This window comes from Furipterus horrens, unplaced genomic scaffold, assembly GCF_987537825.1.
Source record: "Furipterus horrens unplaced genomic scaffold, mFurHor1.1.pri manual_scaffold_13, whole genome shotgun sequence".
NCBI lineage: Eukaryota > Metazoa > Chordata > Mammalia > Chiroptera > Furipteridae > Furipterus > Furipterus horrens.
The window spans coordinates 3,303,111-3,329,546 of NW_028327183.1; the positions used below are offsets into that span (position 1 = coordinate 3,303,111).

General features: G+C 63.9%; 1 protein-coding gene across 1 annotated transcript in view; it reads left to right on the top strand.

The window, feature by feature from the left end:
- Positions 1–3,588: 3,588 nt before the first annotated feature.
- ADCY7 (adenylate cyclase 7) overlaps positions 3,589–26,436 on the top strand; it is a 30,145-nt gene continuing 7,297 nt past the window's right edge. Inside the window, exons 1-14 of the mRNA XM_090261460.1 lie at positions 3,589–3,652; positions 13,410–13,824; positions 15,046–15,249; positions 15,655–15,816; positions 16,547–16,696; positions 16,968–17,116; positions 17,642–17,753; positions 20,989–21,116; positions 22,383–22,541; positions 22,739–22,871; positions 24,787–24,978; positions 25,346–25,380; positions 25,772–25,855; positions 26,061–26,133. Coding sequence (XP_090117586.1) covers positions 13,591–13,824; positions 15,046–15,249; positions 15,655–15,816; positions 16,547–16,696; positions 16,968–17,116; positions 17,642–17,753; positions 20,989–21,116; positions 22,383–22,541; positions 22,739–22,871; positions 24,787–24,978; positions 25,346–25,380; positions 25,772–25,855; positions 26,061–26,133 — 1,815 coding nt within the window. The 5' untranslated portion in view covers positions 3,589–3,652; positions 13,410–13,590. The remainder of the gene's footprint in view (positions 3,653–13,409; positions 13,825–15,045; positions 15,250–15,654; positions 15,817–16,546; positions 16,697–16,967; positions 17,117–17,641; positions 17,754–20,988; positions 21,117–22,382; positions 22,542–22,738; positions 22,872–24,786; positions 24,979–25,345; positions 25,381–25,771; positions 25,856–26,060; positions 26,134–26,436) is intronic.

Sequence of the window (26,436 nt, forward strand, 5' to 3'; positions counted from 1 at the left end):
GGCTGTGAACTGGGCGGAGGGGCCAGGCAGATGGCTCAGACCCCCTCAGGGCTCCGCGGGGACGCACGGAGCCCCTGGACTCTCCCAGGGGCAGGAAAGGCACGAGGCGGCTGTAGCGTAGACAAGTTCCCCGCTCACGCCTCCTCCCAGAAACCTGCCCGAGTTCACAATGCGCTGGGGTGTTGTGGGGTTGCTCCCCAAGGGGAAGAGCTTGATATCTGAGTATGCTCAACGGGGCCGAGCTGTTTGCTCAGTGCTCGCTGTCATTTCTCCCTTGGCCACCTGATAACCCTGTCTGCTTGCTTGGCTCAAGTTCTAGTACTTCTTGCCCACTCCCTACAGCCTATGGCCCCCACGCACCAGCCAGGGGTTGTCTGGGCTGTCTTCTTGGCCTGGGACACACCATTTAGGGTCCCCTCCTCCAGGGAGGCCCCTAACCTTCCCCAGGTGGGTGAGGCCTCTCTCCCCGGAGCTTAGGACTATGACTGGCCTTCATGGGTGCTCCTCCCAGGTCTCTGGGCCATGCCGTCGGGGGTCTTGGATGTCAGGGGCTGTGCCCCACACCTGAGAGGGGTCCTGCCCCCAGGGAGCAGGCCGGCTGTTGAGAAGGGGACAGGAACGGGTTAGGCCGCGCTGTGTCAGCCTGAGCGAGTAGAGACCCGTCCTCCCTGTCCGATGTTTGGGCTGAGGTGGTCCCTCCTTTGGGGAAGTTGGTCCAGCAGGTGTGGGAGCACTGAGGGCCAGGCTCAGAGGCCTGGGCGAGGGTCCCTGCTGAGGAGCAGAGTGGGCTCTGGAGCAGCCTGACCCCCGGCAGCGCTGCCCTGCCTCTAGGAGGGCCGCGGCGGGAGTGACTGAGAGCCCGGGATGTGGCGTCAGACCTGCGTTTGGATCCTGGCTCTGCCTTTTCTTAGCTCGGGCAGGCGCGCGGCCTCCTCTTCTGTAGAAGGGTGATAATAGCAGGACCCCGTTCGTGGGGCTGATGGGAACGGCAGACTGTGCACGAGGCCAGCACACAAGGCCCACACACTGATCGCCGCCTGCTGCCCTGCGGCGCGCCCAGCCCGGCCAGCCCGCATCCCCGCCGCACGGGGGAACGTGTCTTGTGATCCGCATACCTGTACGCACAGGTCTTGCCTGCAGCACCTGGGCAGTGGGGATGCGGGCTGGCCGCGCTGGGGGTGCCGCAGGGCAGCAGGGAAGCATCTGACCACGGCCTCCCCTGAGGAGAGAGCTGGAAGGGGGGCCTGCGGAGGGCGGGCGCTGTCAGCCAGGGCCACCGGGCTCCGTTCCCCACTGCGTTACCCAACGTAAGGCCTCCTGTAAGGCTAGGAGCTTAGAAAACGACCCTAGTCCCCCAGTCGTGTGCACAGGAGCCCCTCCCCCTCTGTCTCAGGAGGTCCCCGCTCCCCGCTTCCCAGCCCCTCCCAGTCTGCTGCCTCACCCCTAAGCCCCTTCATGACCCCGACGGGGAGACTGAGGCCTGGCAAAGCAGAAGGGGCGCTGGTTTGATTCCTGGCCTCGTGGGACCCAGGGCTGCCCAGGTTCCCTGAGGAACTCCAAGCAGGGGGCTGGCCCGGCCGCAGCGTGGGCAGTGTGCTGTGGACGGAGAGACAGCAGGCCGGCTGGGGACCTGCAGCCGCTCAGAGATGGGCCAGGCCCCCGCCCCGTGTGTGTGGGGGACACTGAGGCTCAGGGCCTGCGAGTGAGCGGCAGAGCCAGCGCGGGCTCCGTGCCAGGCGGCGCTCGCCTCTAATTGCTCATTAAGGGCCCATTTTCTCCCTGCCTCCGACCGCCGTCTCGGGGCTTCTAATGGAGGTTTTCGCTGCTTGTTTTATTTTCACTTTTTGAAAACGGTTCCAGCTTAAAGCTTCCAATTTCCATGAAGTCATTGGGCCCAGGAGCCTGGCGTGACAGCTCCCTCCCCCCACTGCCATTGAGGGCTCCACTGCAGCTGGGAGGGGGGCTCCCACGCACCCCGAGAGGCGCGGAGCCTGAGGTTCTGCTGCCCCCACCAATGAGCAGGAAGTTGTGGGTCCCAGATGTGAGTCACGCTCGTTAGGGTGCTGGGGAAGGGCCTTCCCATGTGTGAGCCTGGATGCTGGCCGAGGAGGGGCCGGGAGGCCAGCCCGCCTCCAGGCCGGCTCAGACCCGGGCCCAGCTGCCCAGGGGCCCTGGAGGAGAGCCAGGTAAAGTGGGGTGTGGGCATGGGCCTAAGGGGGCCGCGGGACAGCAGCCCGCCGGTCAGGCCTGGCCCGGCCCTGGGTGGACAGGGTCTGGGCTGAGGGGGCGGACAGCCGGGTGGGGTGGCCGTCCCCAGATAAAGGGCCAGAGAGGGCATGTCACAGGCTTTATGCGGCCCGGCACGAAGGTGCCGCTCACTGGGCCCGTTGCACCGAGAGTTCTGGGGGCTGCAGACGCTGAGCCCACGTTTCTTCCGGGTTGGAATGGTCCACGTCCAAGTGCACTTGCTTTTCTCAATGACTAAGAATGAGCGCGGGAAGGGCAACTGAATTGATTTTATTAGGGTAAAAAGTAAACAGAACACCCAAACTCTGGAAGTGATGCATGCCGAGACAGAACGCAGAGGCCGGAGAACGGACTGATATCCCTTTCTGTCCACCCGAGGCCCCGGGACCGGCGTGGACCATTGTGAGGGGGGTCCTTCAGATCTTCCTGTGCGTTCGTCTAACACAGACACATGCTGAAGCAGCAGCCCCTTCCCGGTCACCACATGGAGTCCAGGACAGCTGGCGCTGGGGGCTTCCTCCGTGGCCAGCCCTTGGGGGAGGGGCAAGGGAGGGGAGGACAGCAGCCGGCTGGCTGGGCTCTGAGCCACATGGCCCCCGGCCCCAAGGGCCGGCCAGCGTCCAGGCTGGCTGTGCATGGACGTGGAGTGGCCGTGTGACCGTGGGCTGTCACCAGCGCCCTCGGCCCCAGAGTGCAGGTGGATGATGGGAGGGGTCCTTGGGCGGTGTCAGCCCCTATGTGGAGGAATGTTTTAAAACTTTTTAGCTACTTCTCAGTTCACAAGAAAAAACCTGACTGGGACCTTGAACTTGTGTGTTCAGGAGTGTATTTTTGCCCCGGACAGGGCTAAGGAAGGTGCTGGATGCACAGCGAGGAGACCAGAGAGGGAATGTGGAGGGGCTGGAGCTCATGCCGACAGGATGAGGGACGCTGGGGGTGGCGTGGCCGCTGACCGCCAGGTCGGTCCAGGCTGGGTCTGACCCAGTCTGTGCAGTTTGGGCCACGAGTGTCCCTGTGTGCCAGGTGGCGTTGGACCCTGGAAGCTGGACAGTGCATGGCCAGCCATCAGCCTTGGGGTGGGGGGTCACCTCACCAGGCAGTGGCAGGCCAGGTGCCCTGTGCTGCCGTGAGAAGGACAGGCGGTGAGATGGTGAGGCTCTGCGTCCGTATCAGGTGGGGCTTGGTGGCTCTCCTGGAGGAGGCGGCAGCTGAGCGCTGCTCTGAAAGGCGGGCAGGGGTCTGCCAGGCCGAGGGCGTTTGGGGGTGGAGAGGTAGGTAGTGCTTTGAGGCCGTCAGAGCCTGAGGACCGAAGGGGGTGGAGCTTGTTTGGGGAACCGAAATAAGTCAAATCATGCGGCCCCGAAGAAGGCCGCGGGTAGCCCCGGAGGAGTCTGTTGGCCAGGGGGTGAGCAGGACTGGGCTGGGTGTTCTTGGGGTCCTGGGCAGGTGTGGGAGCCCTGGTGGACTATCCCAGGGGAGCGATTGGGTTTGGGGGACATGGGGGTACAGGGGACTGAGCCTCTATCATGGCCCTTGGCATGCCCAGCCTGACCCTGGCGCCAGAAAGCAGGGCACTGTGGAAGGAAGGGACCAGTGACCGGGCAGGGGGCTCGGGCCCAGGCCCGGCTGTGGGGACGGCCCCATGCGTGCCACTCCGGAAGCCGGGCTGTGGTTTGGGGGTGGTCGGCTAGGGCTGCTTCCCTGCAGAAAGCTCTTCCGGGCTCTGGGCTGGGCTTCAGCAGCAGCCCCTGCTCCCTGCGTGCCCCCTGCGTGCCCCCTCGGCCTCACCCAGTGTGGAAGTGGGGTCCCTGCCCCTTGGATTAGGGCCGGGGACGGTGGTGGCCATGCCGCAGGAGCCAAACTGGGGACCGCTGGGCTGGGCAGTGGCTTCAGGGGCACTGTGATGCCTTGCTGGGCTCCGTGAACGGCCGGGGAGGCCAAGGCCCCAGCATGGCCTGCTGAGTTCTGGGTGGGGGTGCCATGCCCCCTGACCTCCCTGCGGTCAGCAGCTCTGCAAATCTGAACGGGAAGGGCCCCCGCAGACACGGACGCTGGGGGCCTTTGCTGCCTTGGGGGAATCGGACGCAGGAAGGGGGAGGGGCAGAGCTGCGGCTGGCTTGGGCCCTGCACTGCTTTGCCACAGCAGGCGGGGAGACTGAGGCAGGGGGCCACCTCCTTGCATTGCTCGGGAGAAGCCGGAAGTGAGGCAGGAAGCTCTTTCCTGGTTGTATGTAGAGCTCTTTCCTGCTCGCTGCTCTCCAGGGCGGATCACCTCCCCGACCTGCAGACTGCCCGGGGCAGGGGCCGCCTCCCCGTCGCCCTTTGCCTTCCCCTCCCCCCGACCCTGGAGGCCAAGCTCAGGCTGGCCCCCTGGCAGCGGTGGGTACGCGGCTCATTCCCCGCCTCTGTCGGGGTCGGGTGGGCGTGCGGGGTGGGGGCCCCAGCCTGAGGGAGCCGCCTCGGCTGTCGGGAGAGGGGAGGATGGTGGTCTCGCTGGGCCACAGTTGCCCAGGAGGTCGTCTTGGCGGACAAGCTCCGAGCTGATTCCTGGAGACGAGTCAGCGTCCCCCAAAGGGAGCTCCTGCGGAAAGGGGCCCTTGAACCAAAAAGCCTGGGGAATGTTTAGCTGCGTGCAGTTCAGCAAGTGCCCTTCCCGCAGGACTTGTCAGAGCCTTCGACATGCTCGCGCGCACAGGGAACCGGTAAAGGGGGTGGGGAACGTTAAGTCGCACTGCCTGGGACCAGACCCTGGCATGGGCCTGTCGCCGCGCGTGTGCAGCTTCCCCCGGCCCGCTGTCGGGCAGAGCGCACCCCAGGAAAGGCGGGCGCGGGGCTGAGGAGCAGCCTGGGCCTTGGCGTGAGCCGCTCCGGGTTGGATCTCAGCCCCACTGCTGCCCCGCCGGTGACTTCGGACCAGTCGGTTAGGGTCTCAGAGTCCTCCCCTGGCTGGAAGTAGAGTGAGAGCGGCCCCACCCCCAGGATGGAAGGACATCACCTGCTGCTCCCCGCCCCGCCGGAGGCTCTGTGGGCCCAGCCAGGCCGGTGTTCTGCCGCTGTTTTCTCTCCGGTTGGGCTTGGTGTGGGGGGAGCGTCTTGAGGGTTGGGTGCCAGCTTTCTCTCTTGTCAGCAGATCCTGAGGGCTTGGAGTGGGGGCCAGATGCCGCCCGGGGGTTCTCGTGTCAACTTGTGTTTCTGCTCATGGCCCCAGAAAGCAGCCCTGAGGTGCTGCCCTCTGCAGCCCCAGAGGCCAGGCCGCTCTCAGGGTAGGTGGGGGCCTGGGCCGCTTGACCCCTCTAGTGTGGTGGGTCATGCCTGCGTCAGGTGGCAGGGAAGGGGCAGGTTCGGGGCTCACTGCCAACCTGATCACCTTTGTCCTCTCGACTTGGGGCCCTTGTGCCGGGGTCGGTTCTCGGGGCCCTATCCCAGCCCTGTGCGCTCAGAGTGTGGTTCTCCCCTTCTCGCAAGTGGGAAGCCAAGGCACAGAGGGGGTGCGGAACTTCCTCCAGGTCATGCAGCTTAGCCGTCAGGGGCCTATGGATTTTTTTTCTTAAAAAAAAAATTATTTTTATGCACATACATGTGTATATATGCACACACACACGCCAGCATGCTAGGAACGTGTCTTTCCATGTTCAAGTATTAAACTTATAGTGTCACTGAGCTTTCTTACACGTGTCTTTATTTTTTACTCTGTTTTAAAAACCACCGTATTAAGGTATGATTGACACTCTAAGAGCTGTGCGTTTAACGTCTGCAGCTGCATAAGCGTGGGGACATGGGGACAAGTCCACACCTGTGAAGCCACAGTCTGCGCCATGAACCTTTTGTCACCTCCAAAAGCCTTCTCTCTCTGCTTACTGTCGTTTTTGTGGTAACACAAACTCTTCCCTCTCAGGAAAAAAATGCTGACGTCTACAGTACTGTTAACTATAGGCACTTGTATACGGTAGATCTGGTTTTTCTATTAAAAACTTTTTAGAAAAAGGACAGAAGCTACGTTATGACCATAGAAACTGAAGATGAAGAAAAGGGAGGTTTGCTTACTCTGTCAAGGCCACGGCTTTGGTTTTCGGTGTCCGGGTCCCATCTCTCTCCCTTCAGGCATTAGGGCCGCCACGTGGATTTTTCCCAGGATGCCCTGGGATGTATGGGTCTAGCTGCTGCGCCCTTTTTGACAGCCGTGTAGTATTCCGTGGTGAGGATGTAGCCTGACATATTTCACCGGCTCCTGACTGACAGATACATCGTTTTCAGTCTTTGGCTGTTACAGAAAATGTTGCAGTGAACGGTTTGTACATGCCATGTCACACACCTGCCATGCGTGTGGAGCATGAACTCCCTGAAGGAGATGTGCTAGGTTGAAGGGATGCGTGTACGTCAGTGACTTTGTGAGGACATAATTTTCTTTCCCGGGGTGCTGCTGAATCGCACCCCATTGGGGTGGTTTGTGAGCATGCTCGTACGCAGCTGGGCCAGCGCAGGGCTACGAAACGTACCCTCGCCCTCGGGCATGTAAAAGCGGCTTTCCGCCGTAGTTTTAATCAGTGTTTCCTTGTTACGGGTGGAGTCAGCCTCCTTCCAAAGGCTGAAGAGCCACTTCATTGCCGTTCCGTGAACTTTTCTGCTCATACCCTCTCTCTCCTTTTTCTTTTGGGTTATTGATCTTTTGTTACTCTTGTTTTTTTGTAGGAGCTCTTTACATATGAGGGAGACGGGCCTCCTCGTGGTAACAGCTGCATGTGCCTTCCGCATCGCTCATCTTTTGCTTTTGCTTTTGATAGTTTCTATGTAGAAAAAATCTGAAAAAGGTAATCGAATTTCAGGCTTTTTGTTGTGGCTTTTAGTTGTCTGGGAGAGGTTGGAACGGACTCGCCCACCACAGCACTGCGTGAGAATTCACGCTTCCTGTGCTCTTTGACAACCGCCCGGTGTAAGTTATGACCGGCCTGCTCTGTCCCCTCTAGCAGTGCAGGACTTAAGACTCAAACTTCCATCCTTCTGGTCTCTCCAGGTCAGTGGTTACTGTGACACAGGTCTCTCCTCCCACCTCCCGTCCCTGTCCCTGTCCTGCTGTCTGGGTGGGCCCCAGGAAGCCCGCTGTCCTGTCGTCCTGGGCAGGACAGGCATCGCGTGGGGCGCCTGAAGGCCCGCTAGACTTCCCCTTTTCTGTCTTTTCCCTTATCAAATAGGGGCTAGAGATCAGAGATGCGTTAAACACGGGCGTGAAAGTATTTCCATCCTGCAAGGGGGGCCTCACGAGGGCTGTGTTAAAGGAATGAGTCACCAACGGTGAAATCTCAGACAAGAGTCGGGGAGGTCGCAGCTGTGCTTCCCAGTGGGGGTACCTGGTGACACCCACTGTCTGCAGAGCCCTTGCAGGCACCTGGGGGAGAGGGCACGGGGGCTCTACCTTGGGGAGCTTGTGCCGGGAGCTCTTGCCTGGGGCCTGGCACACAGAAAGTTCTAGTGCGCGTCTGCTGAATGAATGAACACAAGCTTCTCTCTCAAGGCGAGTGAATGGACGAACTTTTCCCGGGCAGTCACTTAACTGTCATTAGAATTGGCCCAGGAGATAGCACACCAGGTTTCTTGTTCCTGGCCGCTGGTGCCTGGGGAGGAGCGGGAGGCATAAAGGGGGCATCTGCATTTTAAAGAGGAGGGGCTGATAGGGTAATGCGTAAGCCCCCTGCCCGCCCCTGCCCCCACCTCCACAGACAGCCCCCTGGGCCCAGGTGGGACGGCCTGCTGTCCCTGCGTCAGCTTTCCCTGAGGACTTTTCTTCGGCTCTCCCCACACAGCCCGCAGCTGGGCCTCAGGTCTGACATCATGATGCCTTTGCAAGAAGGGAAACTGAGGCGCAGGGCATGTAAGGAACCTGCCCAGGGTCCCGGAGCAGGTTGGCGGCAGAACTGGGGCTGGAACACAGGCCTCTGGACCCCAAGACTGGCCAGCACCTGTGGCCCCTGGGGGCTCGCGTAGTCAGCCTGCGGGTTTGGGGGAGCAGGGCCGCTCACATCATAGGGTGGCTTCAGGCTTCACCCCTGCCTGGTGGCTTTGCAGGCTGTCACCGGGAGGTGGGGAGATGAAGTGGCGGGTTCTTGGGACGTTGTCCCGTTCACGCCTCTGCCCCATGGTTGAGCCTCTGCAGCTCTGGGGACCGGGTCTTCCTTCTGGGCTCCTGGCCGTTTCGTCCTGCAATCTTGGCCTGTCGGCCGTTATGACCTGCGTCTTACTCTCCGCCCAGCTTGGGTGTCAGCACCCCAGTTTACTGATGAGGAAAGCGAGGCCCAGGGTGGGGGCAGTCTGCTACTCCCATGCCAGCGGTGGTAGAGCTGGGGTTTGAGCCTGGGCCTCCTCCCTCCCAGGCACGGCTCACCTGGGGAGGGGGGGCGACGAAGCAGTGCTTGGTCCCGTTCTCGGGGAGACCCTTCTGCATCTGTCTCCTCCGCTTTCTGCCCCGTTCAGGGTTCCGGCTGGTTGGCGCCTCCGTCTGTTCGCCCACCCCCTCCCTGCCACCCCCATTTTCCAGGCCCTGGCAAGGATGTAGACACAAATCTGCCACCACAGCTGGGTGAGCAGGTGCTGGGATGGTTGGCAGGAGTCTGGGAAGGCCTCCGGGTGGGGTGGGGGGTGGGCTGGGAATGTCCCGGGAGAAGAGGGGACGGGGAGGGCGTTGAGCAAAGGCTGAGGGCTGCCAGGTTGGGGGGGAGCGCACGCAGAGGCTGGGTGGGCGGGGGGCCGGCTTGCGTGCCCTATGCTGACGTCCCATCCTGTGGCCCACAGGTTCCCTTCTGTGCCCGGCCTATGCTGGCACCAGCAGCCGCTGGTCTGCTGAGGGGATGGCCTTGGCATGAGACCGCTCGGCAAAGGGCAGACCCCCGTGACCTGTCCCCGGGTGCTGGGCCGGCCCAGGGGTGAGCCTGGGCTAGTGGGGTTTCGGCGGCAGTGCCCTGTCGCCCTGGTGGGGTGTGGACGCAGGGATGGGCTGAAGGGACCCAGTGGGGCCTCGCCTCGCCTCTCCTCAGGCCTGCCCGCCCCCACTTCCTCTTCCTGCAGCCACTGGGGCCCCAGGCCCTGCCGTGCCGGGCGAGGCAGCCAGGCTGGGGTTCCTGCCAGCCGTGCTTGGGTGAGGAAGTGGGGGCCCGTGTTTGTGAAGCTGGGATGGTCTAGAAGGCTCCATGGGGCGTGGGAGGGCTGGCTCCGCAGGGGCGGGGGTTCCCGAGCACCCCAAAGGCCCAGCCTGCAGTTGTCATGTGAGGTCCAATCTCAGCTCTTCCGGCTGAGGGTCCCGGAGCCCACCAGTCTGCGCTGGGCAAGGAGAGCACAGGCAGTCCTGCCCTGCTGGTTAGAAAAGGAGGAGGAGGTGTGCAGCGTAGCTCGGAGGGCTTCCTGGACAAAGAGGCACCCTGGGCTTGCTGGCTGAGAGGAGGCTGCCTGACTATGCCCTGGGCCTCGACAGGGAAGGGCCAGGAGGGGCTGACATTTCAGTGTCATGGGTTCTGTGAGGGCATTGGCACTGTGAGGGCATAGGCAGGACAAGAGGTGAACCCTGGTGGCCCGTGGTACTCGCTGTGTGACCTCAGGGAAATGACTGAACCTCTCTGCGCACCAGGCCCCACCTCCATGCAGTGGAAGACGTAGTCACACCCACCACAGGGCAAGGGAGTGGGTTTAGAGAGCCCATGGTGCCGGGCAGCCAGTCAGCACCCAGTGGCTTTCCTGTCACAGGCCCGGGGGCAACAGGGAGCCCAGAGACCATTGGCATCTCCTGGGGGGACGAGTTTCGTCCTCCTGCTTTCCATTGCTGCCTCGGTGTACCCTGAGATCCCTCTTTCCTTCCTGGGAGGCCACTAGCGAGGGTGTGGGAGCCCCACCCCAGCCTCCTGCAGCCCTGGGCCGTGGAGTCTGGGACACAGTGACAGGTGTGAGTGCTCTGGGGGTTCCCCTTCCCTGCTCAGCCCCTCCCAGAGGCAGTCCCAGGACTGGCTGTGTCTACAGGTGCCCATTCTCACCTCTGACCTAAGTGGGACCCCCCACCCCCAATTCCGGACCCATCAAGGGACCACGAGGGCAGCCCGGGTATAGCAGATGGGGTCGGGGCCCCACACAGACCTTGGCAGCCTAACTTGCAAGTGACAGGAACGGACAACTGGCTTCATCTGCAAGTGGCACTGCCTGCACCGTGCGGCTCAGGTCTCAGGGCTGCTGCAGCCTCAGGCAGAGCCAGACCGGGGGGTGCGGGGGTCTCTCACCAGCTTGCTGTGGTGGCTTCATTCTCAGGTGGGCTGTCTCTGCAGGGGTTTCAGGGGTCTGCCAGGAACAAGGGCGCCCCTCTTTCCCGTGGGTCAGCCAGCGTCATCAGGAGGATTCTCAGGTGATTTCAGTCACTTATCCCTCCTTAAACTGGTCACTGGGGCTTGGGATAGGCTGTGCTGATGGGCCAGACCTGGATCACATGGCCCCTGAGCCAGGGGACTGAGCGTGGGGGAGATGACAGGACCTAGCAGGAGTAGGAGAGACCCTCCCCACAAATGGACCCTTTGGGGCCCCCTCCTCTACAAAGTGGGGCTGCTCCCCCGCCTCCCGCCAGAGTCATCATGAGGTGTGACAGGAAGGGACCCGAGACTGTAGCCCCTCCAGGCAGAGGGGCCTTGACTCTCCTAAGTGCATTTGTCTGCTCTGGAGGTCTTTGGAGTCCAGCCAGGATGAGCAGGGTGGTGTGAGGAGGGACAGGGAGGCAGGGCTGGGCTTGACCTGAGGTAGAACTGCCAGCCAGGCCTGCCCAGTGATGGAGAAGTTTGTTTCGAGAGGTGATGAGCTCCCTGTCACGGAGGTGTGCAAGCTGAGGCTGCGGGTGATTTGCTAGAGATGCAGCCAAGACGATCCTGCATCCAGGGTCAGCGGGGTCAGTGGCCAGCAGAAGGACTGGCGGTTGGACGGAAGGTCCTGGAGACTTTCCCTAGCGGAGGGGGCCCCTGGGTTGCGTTTTGGGGGGTGGCTCCCAGGGAGGAGCTGTCTGATGGTGGGGTTCCCGGGTCCTCTCTCCCAGCCCTGCCTGGCCCTGCCCTGCTCAGGAGCTGGACGAGGTCCCTGAGTGGGCCCAAGGGCCCGTGCCCAGTGCTGTCATTGTTCACCTCCTGTCCCTCACGCCGTTGCCCGGGAAGCGGCCTAATTAGGTCCCTGAGAGGAGTGTTTACCAGGCCTGGGTTCCCATGGACCGTGGCAGCTGGTTCTCCTCTGCACGCCTGGCTCAGCCTGGAGGGGCGGCTTGGCAGCTGGGCGTGAAAGACGGCACAGGGCGTGTGCGCGTCTCTGTGTGCATGTGTGTGTGTGTGCATGTGTGGTTCTGCCCGGGGGATGGGGCAGCCGTGGGAGATGCCCGGGCCCTGGTGGGCAGGGTTTCTCAGGCAGGCCGCCTGATGCATCGGCTTTGGCACCAGGCCCGAGGGACAGGCAGCGCTCAGTCCGGAGCTGCCATTGCGGGAAGGAGCGCTGTGGGGGAGCGGGGCAGTGGGCCCGGCCTGGGCCAAGGAGCACTGGTTTGGGAGCTGGCAGACCCAGGGCTAAATCCCAGGCCTACTGCCAGCCGGCTCCGGCTGTGCGACCTTGGCTGGACAAGCCACTCGGCCTCTCTGGGCTCAGAGGTGTGTCTGTAGAATGGCTGTAACACCTTGGTCTTCGCGGATGATGAAGGTGGCAGTGGATACAGCGTGACAGTTCTGGAGGTGCCCTGGACTGGGGGCATCTCAGGCCGGGAGCCTTATCCTGCTCTGCAAACCCTATAGCACAGAGCTGGTGTGGTGGTCAGTGCTGAAAGAAGGCCCCTGTGGAGTAAGAACGGGGCTAGTTTAGATTTACAGGCTGGACACCAGTGGACGGGCCACTCAAAGTTTAAAAACCGACATTTACAAGTTGCCGTTTCCCACCGAAATGAGATTCGTCGCTTGTCTAAGCACTTTGGCAGCTGGGGCCCAACGTCCGCAGGGCCGCCCAGGTGAGGCGGGTGCAAGGCTCAGGGGCACCTGCCTGGGCCTGGGGGGATCTGGGACCCCCAGCAGATAGCCCCCCTCTGTCCCCAAGTGTGTGGTTTTCCCATTTTGTTCCTGGGGTTTGTGGGCCTGGGGGCACCAGGAGCTGGACTCCTGCTCCGGGGCTGCTGCCTGGACCGTGGCTCCCAGCTCTAGGCACGGTGTCTGGGGACTGCAGTGTCGGGTGACTTTCTGCCTGTGGGGACTGTGCGCCCCCGGCATGCGCCCCCTGGCCTGGCATGTGCCCCCGGCGTGATCAGCAAGCCTTAGTGGAGCAAGCGGGGGGGAAATGAGGGAGTGGTATCCTCAGGAAACGACGCCCGGCTGGGCTGAGTGTCGCAAGCCTGGGGGCTGCTCCCAGCCCGGCCAGAGGGTCCACTGTGTTCCCTCTCAGAGTCTCGGTCCCTTTTCCGTGTGGTGGGGCTGGCACGCTTCTCAAATGCTTGTCGGCGGGCCCTCTTCAGAGAATGAGACCTTACGTGGGAATGCAGCGTAACGTTGGTGCCAGGGAGGTCCTCCGGCTGACGCGGGGTGGGGGTCTGAGACGCGGGGTTCCTAAGAAGTGTGGCCTAGGAGCAGAAGGAGGCCTGCAGATGCCCCCTGGACGTGCTCACTGACGGAGGCCAAGGCTGGCCCCTCAGAAACACTTTGGGAAGGGGGGCGGGTTCAGCAGCTGCTGCCGGGACAAGGAGGGGGCCCCGCGGAGGAGGCAGTGAGGCTGGGTCCCCACCTCACGCCGTCCACGCAACGCGAGCTGGGTCGGGGACCTGTCTGGGACAGTAAAACAAAGCCCCTGGAGCAGCGCCGTGCAGGGGACGTCTCTGGACGTCCCCTGGAATGACCACTGGCCGTGTGGGGCTGTTAAGCACTTGAAACGTGACTCATGTAGCTGAAGGGCTGAGTTGTTCATTTCATTTTAATCAGTTTTCATTTTCAAGATCCACGTGTGGCTGGCGACTGCTGTGCCCCGCAGAGCAGTTCCGGGACGCACAGGACGAGCTTTGTGGCCGCGGGCGTGCATCGTGTTAGGCCGGACTGAGCGTCAGGCTTGTGGCTGTGCGCCCCGCCCCGCAGTCCCCGGACGCAGCCTGCCCAGGTCAAACCTGGGTCGCTTTGTGTGTTGTGTGTCTGCAGAGCTGAGGAGCCCGCGTGTCTGGTCAGCCCGGCCCGGATGCCCAGGGAGATGACAAGAGCCCAGTGACCAAGGCCCGCGCAGCCCATGGAGCGGCAGACCGAGGGGGCCCCTCCGCAGCCTCGCCCGCTGGGCCCGGAGAGGCCAGAGGCGTAGGCCCGCCGGGGAGGGGCTCGCACGCAGATGCCCCCTTGGGCCGGGCGGTCTGCTGAGTGGATAGCTGGCCAGGCGCGCCAAGGCGGGAGCATGCCGGCCAAAGGGCGCTACTTTCTCAACGAGGGCGAGGAGACCCTGGACCGGGAGGCCTTGTACGAGAGGTACCGCCTCACCAGCCAGCACGGCCCGCTGCTGCTCACGCTGCTGCTGGTGGTCATCGTGGCCTGCGTCGCCCTCATCATCATCACCTTCAGATACGGGGTACGTGCGGGCGGCCGCGGGCAGTGGGGGCCCCTCGGGGTTCGGATCTCGGCTCTGACACTTGGCACCATGAGGCCGGGGGCCGGCCTCCGAGCTGCCGCACCTGTCACGGGCTATGCTGGCGGGAGGCAGGGTTTTAAAAGTTTGAAATCGGGGGTGGTTTTTGATATGACATTAATTTGGCCAGATAAGCTACCCTCACTTTTCTCCACCATGAACTTGGGTTCCGTTGAAGACCGCGGTCAGGGATGGCCTGCCTGTCCCCGCTGCCGCTTCTGGTACCAAGGCAGACATTGTGAACCAGGGCTGGCGCTCCCACGGAGCCCGGCTGCGGTCTCAGAGTCCCTGGGAACACAGCTGTGCAGCCTCCACCACGGGTTCCGTCTCGGGCCCGACCCTGTTCCAGCCGCGACCTACGTGCCGCTGTGGAGCCCTTGACCCGTGGCTGGTGGCTGAGGGAGGGATTTCTAATTTACTTTGAATTAACAGAAGCTTCATTTAGAATGGCCTCATGTGGCTACTGGCTGCCGTCTGAGACTGCAGAGTCTTAGATGCCTGAGGTGTGGACAGACTGATCTGTGTGAAGTGCCCGGCACCCTTAGGTGCTGCCTGGACCACAGGACTTCTGTTCTGGCATTCAGCAACTAGGGATTGAGCACCTACTGTGTGGGGGTGCCCTGGTCAGCCTCTGTGCTCATGAGGGGCCGGGAGGGTACACCACGTGCTGTTTTGGCTGCACGCTCTTTCCTGCAAGTCCCCTGGGGCCCCAGCTCTTCCCGTGTCCGGGGTGTCTTGGCTCCTTGTTTCCTCATAAACCTGTGCTGGCTCTTTAAGAGTCAGGAGCAGTGGCCCTTGTGGCTTTGCTCCTATTCTCCTGTACCTGCCCTGACAGGTATGCACAGGGCACTGGGGCCCAGAGAGGCCTGATGGGGAGTGAGCGAGAAGGCAGGGCCGGGCTGTGCAGGCTGCTAGGGCTTCGTAGGGGCCTGGAGAGAGGGGTCGGTGCCAGCAGCCCTGGCAGAGGCCACAGTGCGGCCCAAGCCTGCAGGTAAGACAGACCCTGGTGTTTAGAGGGAGCACCGCCACCTCCCACGTGTAGGAAGTCTCCAGTGGCTGGGAGCTCAGGGCAGGCTGGAGAGGCCAACCTGGCGGGCTCTCTGGAGGAGGTGGCACCATGCTGGGGAAGGCTGTGGCATTTCCATGTCTGTTTTCCATGCCCAGGACCCCCCCAGACAGCAGGCTGTGCTGGGCATGGCGTTCCTGGCGCTCGCCGTGTTCATGGCGCTCTACGTGCTGGTGTACATCGAGTGTCTCGTGCGGCGCTGGCTGCGGGCCTCGGCGCTGCTGCTCTGGGCCTGCCTCGTGGCGCTGGGCTATGTGCTGGCCTTCGACTCCTGGAAGCGAGGGGCCTGTGCGTGGGAGCAGGTGAGCGGCCGGGGGCGTGGCGGCCGCACGGACAGAAAGCCCGGGGAGCAGGTGGCAGGTGGCAGGCCCTGCCCAGCCTTTCTGTGGAGGGAGGGCCGAGGGCGGGGGAGGCAGCCGCGGGAGCTCCCTGGGCCATGCCCATGGGCCTGGGGAGCCTTGGCCTCGGCCCAGATTGTGAATCAGCTCGTAGGCGATGCTGAATCTAGTTGGTTGGTCCCGTGCAGAAGAAGACTGTGACTTTCTTCCTCCACTGGGTATCTGTCACCATGTCTCATGTGCAGGGGAGGGAGGGAGAGGCCCTCCTGAGGGCAGATGGCCCCCCAGGGCCTGGGCTGGCTGCCGAGGGGTGTCCGGGGCTGGGGCTGGCGTGGCCGGACCCTGTGCCTCACGATGTCCTGTCCCCAGGTGCCCTTCTTCCTGTTTGTGGCCTTCGTGGCGTACACACTGCTGCCCTTCAGCATGCAGGGGGCCGTCCTGGCAGGGGTCACCTCCAGCCTCTCCCACCTGCTGGTGCTGGGCACTGCGATGGGAGTCTTCTCGTCCCCCAACGCCCATGGGGGGCTCCAGGTGAGGGGCCTGGGCGGGGACTGGGGTTCAGGCTGAGGCAGCCAGGCCCGTGGGGGTGACAGGGGTGAGCAGGTCCCGCAGCTCAGGGGCCGTGTTTGTAGACTCATGGCCCCGAGGGCAGGCCTTTGCTGGTGCCCCGGAGCCTCAGCCCCTCTCTCGATCCCGGGCCCTTGGGGCCCCTCCCTGGATTCAATGCCCCGTCCTGGGATGAACCCTGTCCCTGAGGTCTCACCCACAGGGCCCTGCCAGACAAGGCTGGGGACGTCCCTGGGCGTTCTGTCTTGTATTGAGTGGGCAAAATCTGTCCACACTTAGCACTGACTGAGACGTGTGTTCCCCTCCTGACTGGATCTGGCAGCTGCTCTGGGAGGCGGAGGCCGGAGCTCTGGGGGGACACTGTGCCCTCCGACAGCCCCTGGTGCGCCCCTTGGGCTCCGGACTCTGGGAGGTGCCAGACCCCTGCCTCCCCAGAAGTGACTGGCTTCCCTGGTCCGTGGGGTCCAGCCCTTTGGACCAGGGACTGCCAGGCGGAGGCCAGGTTGTGCCTGAGCCCTGGCCTGGTAGTCACAGTGACTCCCTAGGAGGCCAGCCCCTGTCTGGGCCTCAGTTTCCCTGCCTGCCCCCAGGAGGGTGCAGCCTGGGAGGGTTGGAGGTGAGGGCACGGGCAGGAGTGCCGGCACCAGCTCCCCGAGCCAACCCGAGCCCGCCTCGGCCGCCCGCCCGCCCACAGCTGCTGGCCAACGCTGTCATCTTCCTGTGCGGGAACCTCACGGGCGCCTTCCACAAGCACCAGCTGCAGGACGCCTCCCGCGACCTCTTCACCTACACCGTGAAGTGCATCCAGGTCCGGCGGAAGCTGCGCCTTGAGAAGCGCCAGCAGGTGGGGTCCCGCCTCTCCCCGGGCCCATGCCCTGCGCCCCCTCTCTGTGGGCCTCAGGCGGCGTGTGCGTGGGGCACGTGGCCAGACACCCATGCGGGCCTCACCCTGGGGCGCGGCTGGGGACCCAGGAGGGTGTGTGCCTGGCTGGGGTGGTGGCAGGACCCAGGCCAGCAGAGGTGGAGGGGGCAGTGGGCAGGGCAGGAAGGAGGGGCGCGTGGGCCCGACTTGGGGCCTGACGCCCCTGCCCGCTTGCCCCGCCCCCGCCGCCCAGGAGAACCTGCTGCTGTCTGTGCTCCCGGCGCACATCTCCATGGGCATGAAGCTGACCATCATCGAGCGACTCAAGGAGTGCGGGGACCGTCGCTACATGCCCGACAACAACTTCCACAGCCTCTATGTCAAGCGGCACCAGAATGTCAGGTGGGCGGGGGGAGGGGTGGCACATGGTGTCCCCCGGGAGGGCCCCCTGCTGCCAGTCCGCCTGCCTGTCTGGGCTGAGAGCTCAGGCTTCGGGGCTGGGAGGTGCCGTGCCAACAGCCGCTCTGCCTTCCCAGGCGGTCAGCCTCCCTGGGCCTCCGCTTGCTCGTCTGTAGAACGGGGGTCCTACAAAGGTTGGGGGGGGGTCGCAGCTTACGAGGGAGTTCAGCTCTGGGGTCGGCGTGAAGGCGGAAAGCCCGGTCCTGGGCAGCAGCAGGACGCTGCCCGGTGCTGGCACACTCGCCCGTCAGAACACCTCCCGGCCCGCTGCGGCGGGGGTCTGCAGGCCTCGCTCCCTCTGCGGTTTGCTTTCACCGGAACCTCTGCACCTCCGCTTCTTCCTCATGGCCAGAACTCTCCTCCCCTCCCTGTGGGGACGGCGGAGTAGCAGGCGCGACCCGGGCTCCAGACCTCCCTGTGTCCCACAGGGCGGGCTCTGACCCTCCCACTGGCCCGTCCCGCCCACAGCATTCTCTACGCTGACATCGTGGGCTTCACGAGGCTGGCCAGCGACTGCTCCCCCAAGGAGCTGGTGGTGATGCTGAACGAGCTCTTCGGGAAGTGTGACCAGATCGCCAAGGTGAGCCCGCCAGCCCGCGCTGCCCTCCCCTCCGCCGGTGGGCACCGCAGGAGCCCCTCCCGTTGGGTCCCCCTCCCATTGGGTCCCCCTCCCGTTGGGTCCCCGAGTGTCCCATGCCCAGCGCTATGCGGGTGGATCCAGGAAGGCACTGGTGGAACCTGAGTCTACAGCCGGCAAATGCTTTCTCACTCCCCGCGATGGAAGGTGAAGGTCTCGTGTTGGCCGTCGTCGCTAGGATTCTGCCCCCCAGAATGTGAGGCCTGTGGGGAGATTTCTGAGAGTCCATAGCAGGGGATGCACAGGGTCTTGGGAGCTCAGGTGGGGGCTCTGGAAGGCTGTCTGGAGGAAGCGGCTCCATCCTCACCCCTCAAGGCCGGCAGCCTTGGCCCCGCCTGGGAGCTTCAGAGGACTGTGGGATGCCAGGCCTACCCAGGTCTGCCTCTGACGGCGTCCCAGGGGAGTCATGTGCACGTTAAAGTTTGAGAAACCTGGGAAGAGACCTGGAGAGGGGAGCGAGCAGCCTACGCAAAAGCCTGGAGTAGCAAGTCCCGTGTGTCCATGGGATGAAAGTGGCCCAGTGTGAAGGGGACAAGGGCACGGGGTAAGACCTGGAAGGACTTGAGGGCTGAGGTGAGGAGTGGGGGTCCCTGGAGAGCACAGCTGAGGCCAAGCAGGGAAGGCCACTGGATAAGAGGGTCTCCAGGCCCCAGCTGGTGGGGAGGGGTCTGCAGAGACGACAAGGCAGAACTGGGATCTCACTGTCTCGTCTGTGTGAACAGCACCCGGGGGAGGGCGGGTGTATTTAGGGAGGAGGCCTCAGTTATTCATTAATGTACATAATGGTCCCAAGCCCTGCAGAGTGGCAGCCCTGAGCTTGTGTGGGGCCTCGGGCTGGTCCTTCAGTTGTTCCCGGCCTCCATGCCCTGTGGTTTGCAGAGGGTTTGCAGGGGGTGGGGCTGGGGAGCGCCTAGCCCAGACTCGGGTGGTCACGGCAGGCTTCCTGGAGGGGGGTGGCCACTAACTAGAGACCCAGGTGTAAGATTTAAGGCAGGGGCACTCTATCCTGGCTGCATATCTGAATCACGTGGAAATTGTAAAGCAACCCCAGTGTCCACACCCAGGCAACTCCATGTGAGAGAACCGATGGTCTAGAACTTGACGGGAGGCAAGGTTGGCCACACTGGGGAGACATTTTCATGGTCAGAGCTGTTCAGTCTTAGGAGTGGGCTCTATTTCAGGGGATGAGCCTCCCGTCACAGGGATAACCAAATTAGAGTTGGACGCCACTGGCCCCTGGTGCTCTGGAGGCCTGTCCCGTTCTCTGCAGTGTTGTGGACTGAGTGACTCAGGGCCTGTCCAGCCTAGAGCGTGCTGTTATGACTTCTCTTGAACCAGCAGGTGGGAGTTCTCAGAGGCTGGGCCACATGTGGGGCAGGGGGCCAGGGTGTCGGGCCACAGCGCCCCAGGACCTGCCCTGGCCCCCTTAGACACCGCCCTCTGTCCATGGCAGGCCCAGGAGGCAGCTCCGTTTACAGATGGGGCAGGAAGCCTGGGCAGGCGGCAGCCTCCCAGGGCAGACACAGGCAGAGACGGGCAGGGCAGGCCCCAGCCATTTCTCCCACCTGCAGTTGGCTTCCAGAGCTGTGACTCTGGAGGGAGAGGGCCTGTGTCATCTTGCATCCGGACTCAGGATCCCACTGCCCCCAACACCATTGCGCAATGTCCTCAGTTCGTGCCGGAGACGTAAGCCCATCAGCAGCCAAAGAGCAGCCAGGGCATGCGGGCTCCTGAAAGTCCCTGACGCACGGGCCCGCTCCAGAGGGCAGGCCTGTGCTTGGCTCCGGGGGAGATAAGGGCGGCTGGAGCCTGGGCCGCATCTGGGTGCTGGGCGCTCCCCTGACTTCCTGCTGCTTTCTAGGAAAGCTGCTTTCCTCTGTCCCTTGGCCGGGCCACTGAGAGGTCAGCGTGTGCCAGGCAGGGCCCTGCAGGAAGCAGCTGGCTCGGACTCAAGGGGGGCCTTTGGAGGAAGGTTTAGGAAAGGGACTGCTCAGGAAGGCATGACAGGCACAGGGACCTGGATTCAGGGATGGTGTCCTGCCTGGTTACGGATGCTGCACTGTCCCCTCAGGCATGGGAAGGAGTGGGCACTGGACCTGAGTTCCAGGGGGGCAGCCGGCCCTTGGGGCCATGCAGGAGCGAGCTGAGGTGTCAACCCGCCAGCCCCGGCCTCCCTCCCCACCGGAGGCGGCGGCAAGGCTGCTTGCTGAGGCCTCCAAGGGTTCTGGGTTGGGGAGAAGGTCCGGCATGTAGCTGCTCCTTCCTGTTCCCCAAACCCCCACCCCCAAGGCCTCGGTATGTGTGGCCACCTTTGCTGAGAGCTTACGGAGGGTCTAGTGGCCGCAGAAGCACCTCGGATGGACCCTCGGACAGCTGGCCTGGGCCTCCCCTCCCCCCATGGGCATTTTCCTATGTGACTCTAGCCTCTCTCACCCCCATCTTTCCTGTCTGCTCTCCCCCCACGCCCCAAACCCTGCAGCCCTAGCAGCAGAGACATCTTTTGGCGTACCTTGACACCTGCTGACCCCTTAGCTTTTGGCGTCTGCCGCCTGTCTGTCTGATGGGTGTGCTGACGTGGCTTTCTGGCCCCGGGGCCTTTGCACATGCCACTTCTGTCATTTGCCTGGAATGCTCTTCCTCCAGATACTGGCGTGGCATGCTTCCTCTGTTTTTAGGTCTTTGCTGGAACATCACCTTCTCTGAGAGGCATTCTCTGGCTGCCCGGGAACATCCTCTCCCCTCCCCTGCCTGATTTTCCTCCTTAGCCCTTGTCACCGTCAGATAGCTTATGAAGATTTTGTCCAGTGTGGTGTCCAGCCCTGCCACCGGTGTGTGAACCCCACGGCTGTAGGCGTTTTGTCTTTGTTCACTGCTGTTCCCCAGTAGGGGTGCTCAGTAGGTGCTCAGACATTGCAGGGATGGAGGAAACAAAGGGAACCCCTCCTCTGGGGATGTTCAGGTGGTCGGCCCCCCTTAGGGACACTTGTTTTCGCAGGTGATGCTTGGCATTCCTCCTGGAGAGCCCTCCCCCAAGTCCCCAATCCTTTCACCAGGACCGGAAGCAGCTCCTGGCGGCTGGTACCCCAGGAGGAAGCCCCTGGCCAGGAAGGAGCCTGGGGAGGCGGCTGGCTTGTGGGGCCCCGCCCCCCGCTGACCGGGCCACCCTCTTGCCCCGCAGGCCAATGAGTGCATGCGCATCAAGATCCTGGGAGACTGCTACTACTGCGTGTCGGGCCTGCCCGTGTCCCTGCCCACGCACGCCCGGAACTGTGTGAAGATGGGGCTGGACATATGCGAGGCCATTAAGTAGGTACCCTGGGCACGCACGTCTGGGGCACGGGGGCCTGTCCCGACAACGGTGGGGAATGCATTGTCCCCGTTTTTCAGAGGAGGACTGAGGCTCAGGGTGCAGGTGGCTTGCCTGCACCGCTTGCGTCCCTCCCTCTGGGGCTCCTTGTCCGTGAGTGTCAGAGCTCAGAGCTGGCAGCGTGAGGATGGGCAGCTGGGCCACCTTCCTCAAGGACGGCCTTCGCAGCAGCAGGGGGCACTGGCAGACTCAGGGGCCGACCCAAGGCTGTCTGCTTGCTGCTCCCTTTGAGGATCCTAGAGTCAGGGGGCTGGTCCTCAGAGCTGCAGGGAGGCCCCCAGCCTCCCGGGACTCCCGCCCACCAGTGCCCACTCCCCTTGAGGGTCTCTGGAGCCCCAGCAGCCCCCCAGCAGCCGAGGTCTGTGGGAAGCACCTGCCATGCCGGCCAGGCAGGTGACGGAGGGCTGGGTGGGCGGGGCCCCACCGCCCAGGGTTGGCGCAGTGGGGGGCGGGACCCAGCCGGCCCTGGGAAGGGGCGCAGCTCCAGCTCCTCCTTCCTCCTGGAAGCTCCCAGCAGGTGGTGGGAAGGACCCTGCACTGTCTGGTCCTAACCTGGCTCTGCAGCTGCGCCCACCTGGCGTCAGGCAGCGACCCTGCCGCAGGCCGTGTGCGGGCCCCGTGGGTCCCCTCTGCTCCCTCTGCCTTTGACCCCGGCCCCCTTCTGCACCTCCAGCTCTGGCTGCTCCCTGAGCCGTCATTGTCTTATCGAAGGGACCCAGAGGCCTGCTCCTGTTCTGGGCTGCCCTGTGCCCCGGGAAGGTCTCACTTGGGCGCCTGGTACTGAGCGATGCTAACACCCGGCCCCCGGAGCTCCCATTTCTGGAGAAGGCCCCCAAAGGCTGGCCCCTGGGATCTTGGTGTCTGGGGTTTGGGGGGAGTTACCTGGCCCTCTCCCCGGCAGCCTCTTGGAACCCAGTCAGGGCTGCCGAGCTGGGGAACGCGTGGGGATAGCATTGTAGGGCCTCCACGTGAGCCGCAGTGACTAGCGACACTTGGAGGCTCCTCCTCCTCCAGCCTTTGCGCGCGGGGCGGCCGCGTCCCTTTGCACACTCCCGGAGGTGGGCGCTGGGCTCCCTGCAGGGCGGCAGCCCCGTTGGGCTGGGAGCATCCCCACACCCTCCCCAGCACCCTCGCTCGGCCCGCCCTGAGGTTTCGGGCCCCGCAACAGCCCTGGCTGGGGTGAGGTGACCCCGCTCCTCGCTCAGGCAGGTGCGGGAGGCCACGGGCGTGGACATCAGCATGCGCGTGGGCATCCACTCGGGGAACGTGCTGTGTGGCGTCATCGGGCTGCGCAAGTGGCAGTATGACGTGTGGTCCCACGACGTGTCCCTCGCCAACAGGATGGAGGCCGCCGGCGTCCCGGGGTGAGGCTCCGCCGCCAGTGTGGGGTCAGAAGCCGGGGGCCCACGGGGCTAGGGGTCAGGGTGGGGTCCGCGGTGGAAGCAGTGACCTTGTGGTGGGAGCGGGGGGCCGGCCTGGGCTTGGGCTGCCGGGCGCCCTCGGGCGGGAGCCGCCGGTCCTCCGTGGGCCCTGCTGCTCCATCCGACGTGGGTCTCCCCAGCCGGGTGCACATCACGGAGGCGACGCTCAACCACCTGGACAAGGCGTACGAGGTGGAGGATGGGCACGGGCAGCAGCGGGACCCCTACCTGAAGGAGATGAACATCCGCACCTACCTCGTCATCGACCCCCGGGTACGAGGGCTCCGATGCGGTGGGTGGGGGGCGCCCGCACCGAGGGGAAGGCCCCTGGGGGGAGCGCGGTGCAGAGGACTGCCCGGGGTGGGAGTGAGCTCCCCGTCACCGGGTATGGCAACAGCTTCCCTGGGCCTCCGGGCTCTTCCCCGTGACACGGGTCTAACAGCAGCTCCTCCCCAGGAGGAACCCCTCATGCGAGTGGGGCGCTCACTGCCACCCAGGCATGGCACAGACACCCTGGGAAGAAGCCACTATGAGTTTATTTCCTCTGTGGTTGTCGCTCCTCTCCTAGTTTTCAAAGGACACATTTTTAAAAACACTTGGGGTGAGACAGGAAAGCAGGGAAGGGCCACGGGCCAGGCCTCCAGGTGTCCTGGGCTCTGACCCGCGCTGTCAGCCTGGTTGGCTGATGCCGCCACTTTCATCAGGACCCCGTGGCAGTGGTGGGGGCCTGGGGCTGCTCCCAGCCTGCCCCGCGCCTGCCCCGGGAGGCCCACGTGTCCTGTAGCTGCTGGTGAATCATCCTTGGGGCTCACTCAGGAATGTCGGCCGTGCAGGCTCTTCGAGCTCCCTCTCCCTCTGACCTTGGCCGTCCTCATCCTCGGGACGGGCCTGCCTGCCAGGCTCCACACCCCCCAGTCCCTGCTCATCTTCCTCCAGCCCCCCGCCCCGTTACTTCGGGTTTAACCGGGCACCTGTGTTACACCTGGGATCCTGCCTCCCGCCCCACCTTTGTGGAATGTTCTTCGTTCTAGCCGAAATGGAAAAGGCACGGAGGCCGTGCTGTGGCAAGTTTTCCCTGTCCGCGGCCAGCACCTCCCACTAACGGGGCTCTGTGATTTCTTGATTTCCTGCCCCAGGGATGTCTGATGAGGGAGGAGACAGGCAGGTGCCCTCCCCCGACTCCAGGGCAGGTGCTCACTGCAGGGTGCAGTGCATTCTGGGGCCCTGGGACCTCACAAGGGCCGGTTCCACGCGGTTCCCTCTGGTCAGGTGGGCAGGTGCCTCTCGGGGTTTAGAGATGCTTTGATCCCCACAGGGGGCCAGAAGTTTCCAGGGACATTGCTGCTGTGGCTCACGAGGGCTTGTGGTTACGGGTGTTGGTGGGACCCAAGGAGATGGGGACTCCTGGAGGGCAGTTATGTCAGGGGGAGCGGAGCTCAAGAGGCCTCAGGATGGCCCAAGCTTGCTTCTGGTAGACTTGGGGGTCTTTCTCATCCTCCCCCTTCTCCAGTCCTGCCTGGTCTCCCCAGCCAGGGAAGGTCCAAGGTGTGGTGTTGGGGGTGGGACCCCAGAGGAGGCGGCAGAGCTGGGCCCTCATTTAGGGCCTGGCTAAGCCACTGCCTCCCTGGCATGGCCCCAGCAGGCACGTGGCAGGTGATGGACCTGTGTTGTGGTTTGGGGGCCACACAAGTGGGAAACCCCTAAAATGCTGCCCCAGGGGGTGAGGGGTGGCCCCTTGGTGGGGTGTCTCTCTGTGTGTCTCCACCCCTCTTCCTCCTGGCTGGTCCCCACAGGAAAGACATGTGCGAGCCACATGTGGGAGGGCAGGGTCAGATGCCTATGGCTTCCCTGGGCCCATCTCCCCAGGGTGCCTTCACGGGGAAGACCCAAGGACAATGTCTGGCTCCCAGGAGGGCAAGTGGGGCCTTAGGGCTCAGGACCTGTCCCTGGGGAGGCGGGGACGCAGGAGCGAGAGCTGTGCCTGGGTGTGTGACTAGTCTGCTCCTGTAGCGCAGAGGGCCGGTCCCCAGGTTGGGGCCATCCCTGCAGCCCAGCCAGGGGCACCCAGGCCTGCAGCCAGCCCCCCAGGACTGCAGAACCAGCAGCCGGGTGCGCCACTCAGTCCGGGCAGCGCTGTGTTTCGGGGTCCGGAGGGCGGCGGTGGGACAGGCCGTGTGTCTGCCCACAGAGCCAGCAGGCGCCCCCGCCCAGCCAGCACCTGCACAAGCCCAAGGGGGACGCGGCCCTGAAGATGCGGGCGTCCTTGCGCATGACCCGCTACCTCGAGTCCTGGGGGGCTGCGCGGCCCTTTGCCCACCTCAACCATCGAGACAGCGAGAGCAGCAGTGAGACCCCTGTGCCCCTCAGCCGGAGGCCCAAGGTAGGACCCGTCCTCCGGGGAGCTGGGCACTGGGGTGCCTTCCAAAGGGGACAGCAGAGCCTGTGCTGTGCATCCTTCCCGCTGACCTCACTCGCTCCACCTGGGAAACGGGCCCGGTTTCTGCCCTGCCTCCTTCCTGGGGATGTGAAGGCGTGTGGGTGATGCTCCCGGGTGGCTGGGACGCCTCTGTCCCCCTCAGTCCCCAGACGAGTTCAGCGTTGGTTCAGGATGTCTGCAGTTGGAATAGTCCCTGGCACCCTGCCCTTGTACCTGAGATAAGAGACCCAGACCCGTGACAATAGACCCGGACCCATGACGGACTATCGGCCCCACATTCTGGAGAGTAACAGTCTCTTCTCCCTTCCAGGCCATGCCCCTGCGGCGCCACCGGGCCCCTGACAGGTAGGTGTGCAGTCCCCTCCCCTGTCAAAATGTGGCCTGCCGTTCTGGCGAAGTCCTGTCCCAGTCACCTCCTCCAGGCAGGCTGCCCTGACCAGCCTCTGCCAAGGAGGGCAGCTGTGAGGCCAGTTCTGACCATGGGCTGTGCCATGGCTCAGCTCAGAGCGTTCCCAGAAGCCAGACCTGCACAGCGACCGAGTGCCTGTCGTGTGCCCGCCCGGTAGCAGCATCAGAAGGGTTGGTGTGAGGGGCTGGCTCTACCCTCTGCTTCTTGCTGGGCTGCCAGCCAGCTGGGCCCCAGTGGGACCTGCCTGTCCCTTCACCGTCCCGCACAAGGCTCCACTGCACAGCGATGTGCGCCCTGGGGTGATACCTGTGTGTGTCTCGATTCCAGAAGCGCATCCCCCAAGGGACGGTCGGAGGACGAATCAGATGACGGGGAGATGCTGTCGGCCATCGAGGGGCTCAGCTCCACGAGGTGAGGGTCCTAGACCTCTGCTTGCTCTGCCCCCCTCGAATGGGGCCCCCCATGCGGCCAGGCCCACCAGTGACCCAGCTCCAGCCCCAGCCCCATCCCTGGGTCCGTGGGAACTAGTCCCCTCCCCGGTGCTATCTCCTGGAGTGGGGCCCCCCCTGCGCCCTCCCCCTGCCCCCCCCCCCAGCCCGTACCTGCCACCCCACAGGCCCTGCTGCTCCAAGTCCGAGGACTTCCACACGTTCGGATCCATCTTCCTGGAGAAAGGCTTCGAGCGGGAGGTGAGGGCCCTGCGCAGTCCCAGGAAGGGGGGCTCCAAGGCCTGGGGTGGGGCGCGGGGTGCAGGCCAGGGGCCCCCAGAGCTGTTCAGAGGTGGTGGGGAACTCTGAGGCTCTGCCCCGCCTTACTGCTCAGCTTGGGGTGAGGACGGGCCCCCAGCAGCCCCCGTTGCAGCAGCTCTGGAGTCCAGATTTGGTTCCTGGCTGCAGACTTGGGCCCTGGGCTTCTCAGGGACCTCGGAGATCTAGTGGGAGCCCCGGGCAGGGTGGGGGAGGGGAAGGTGTGGCCTCTAAACACCAAAGGGG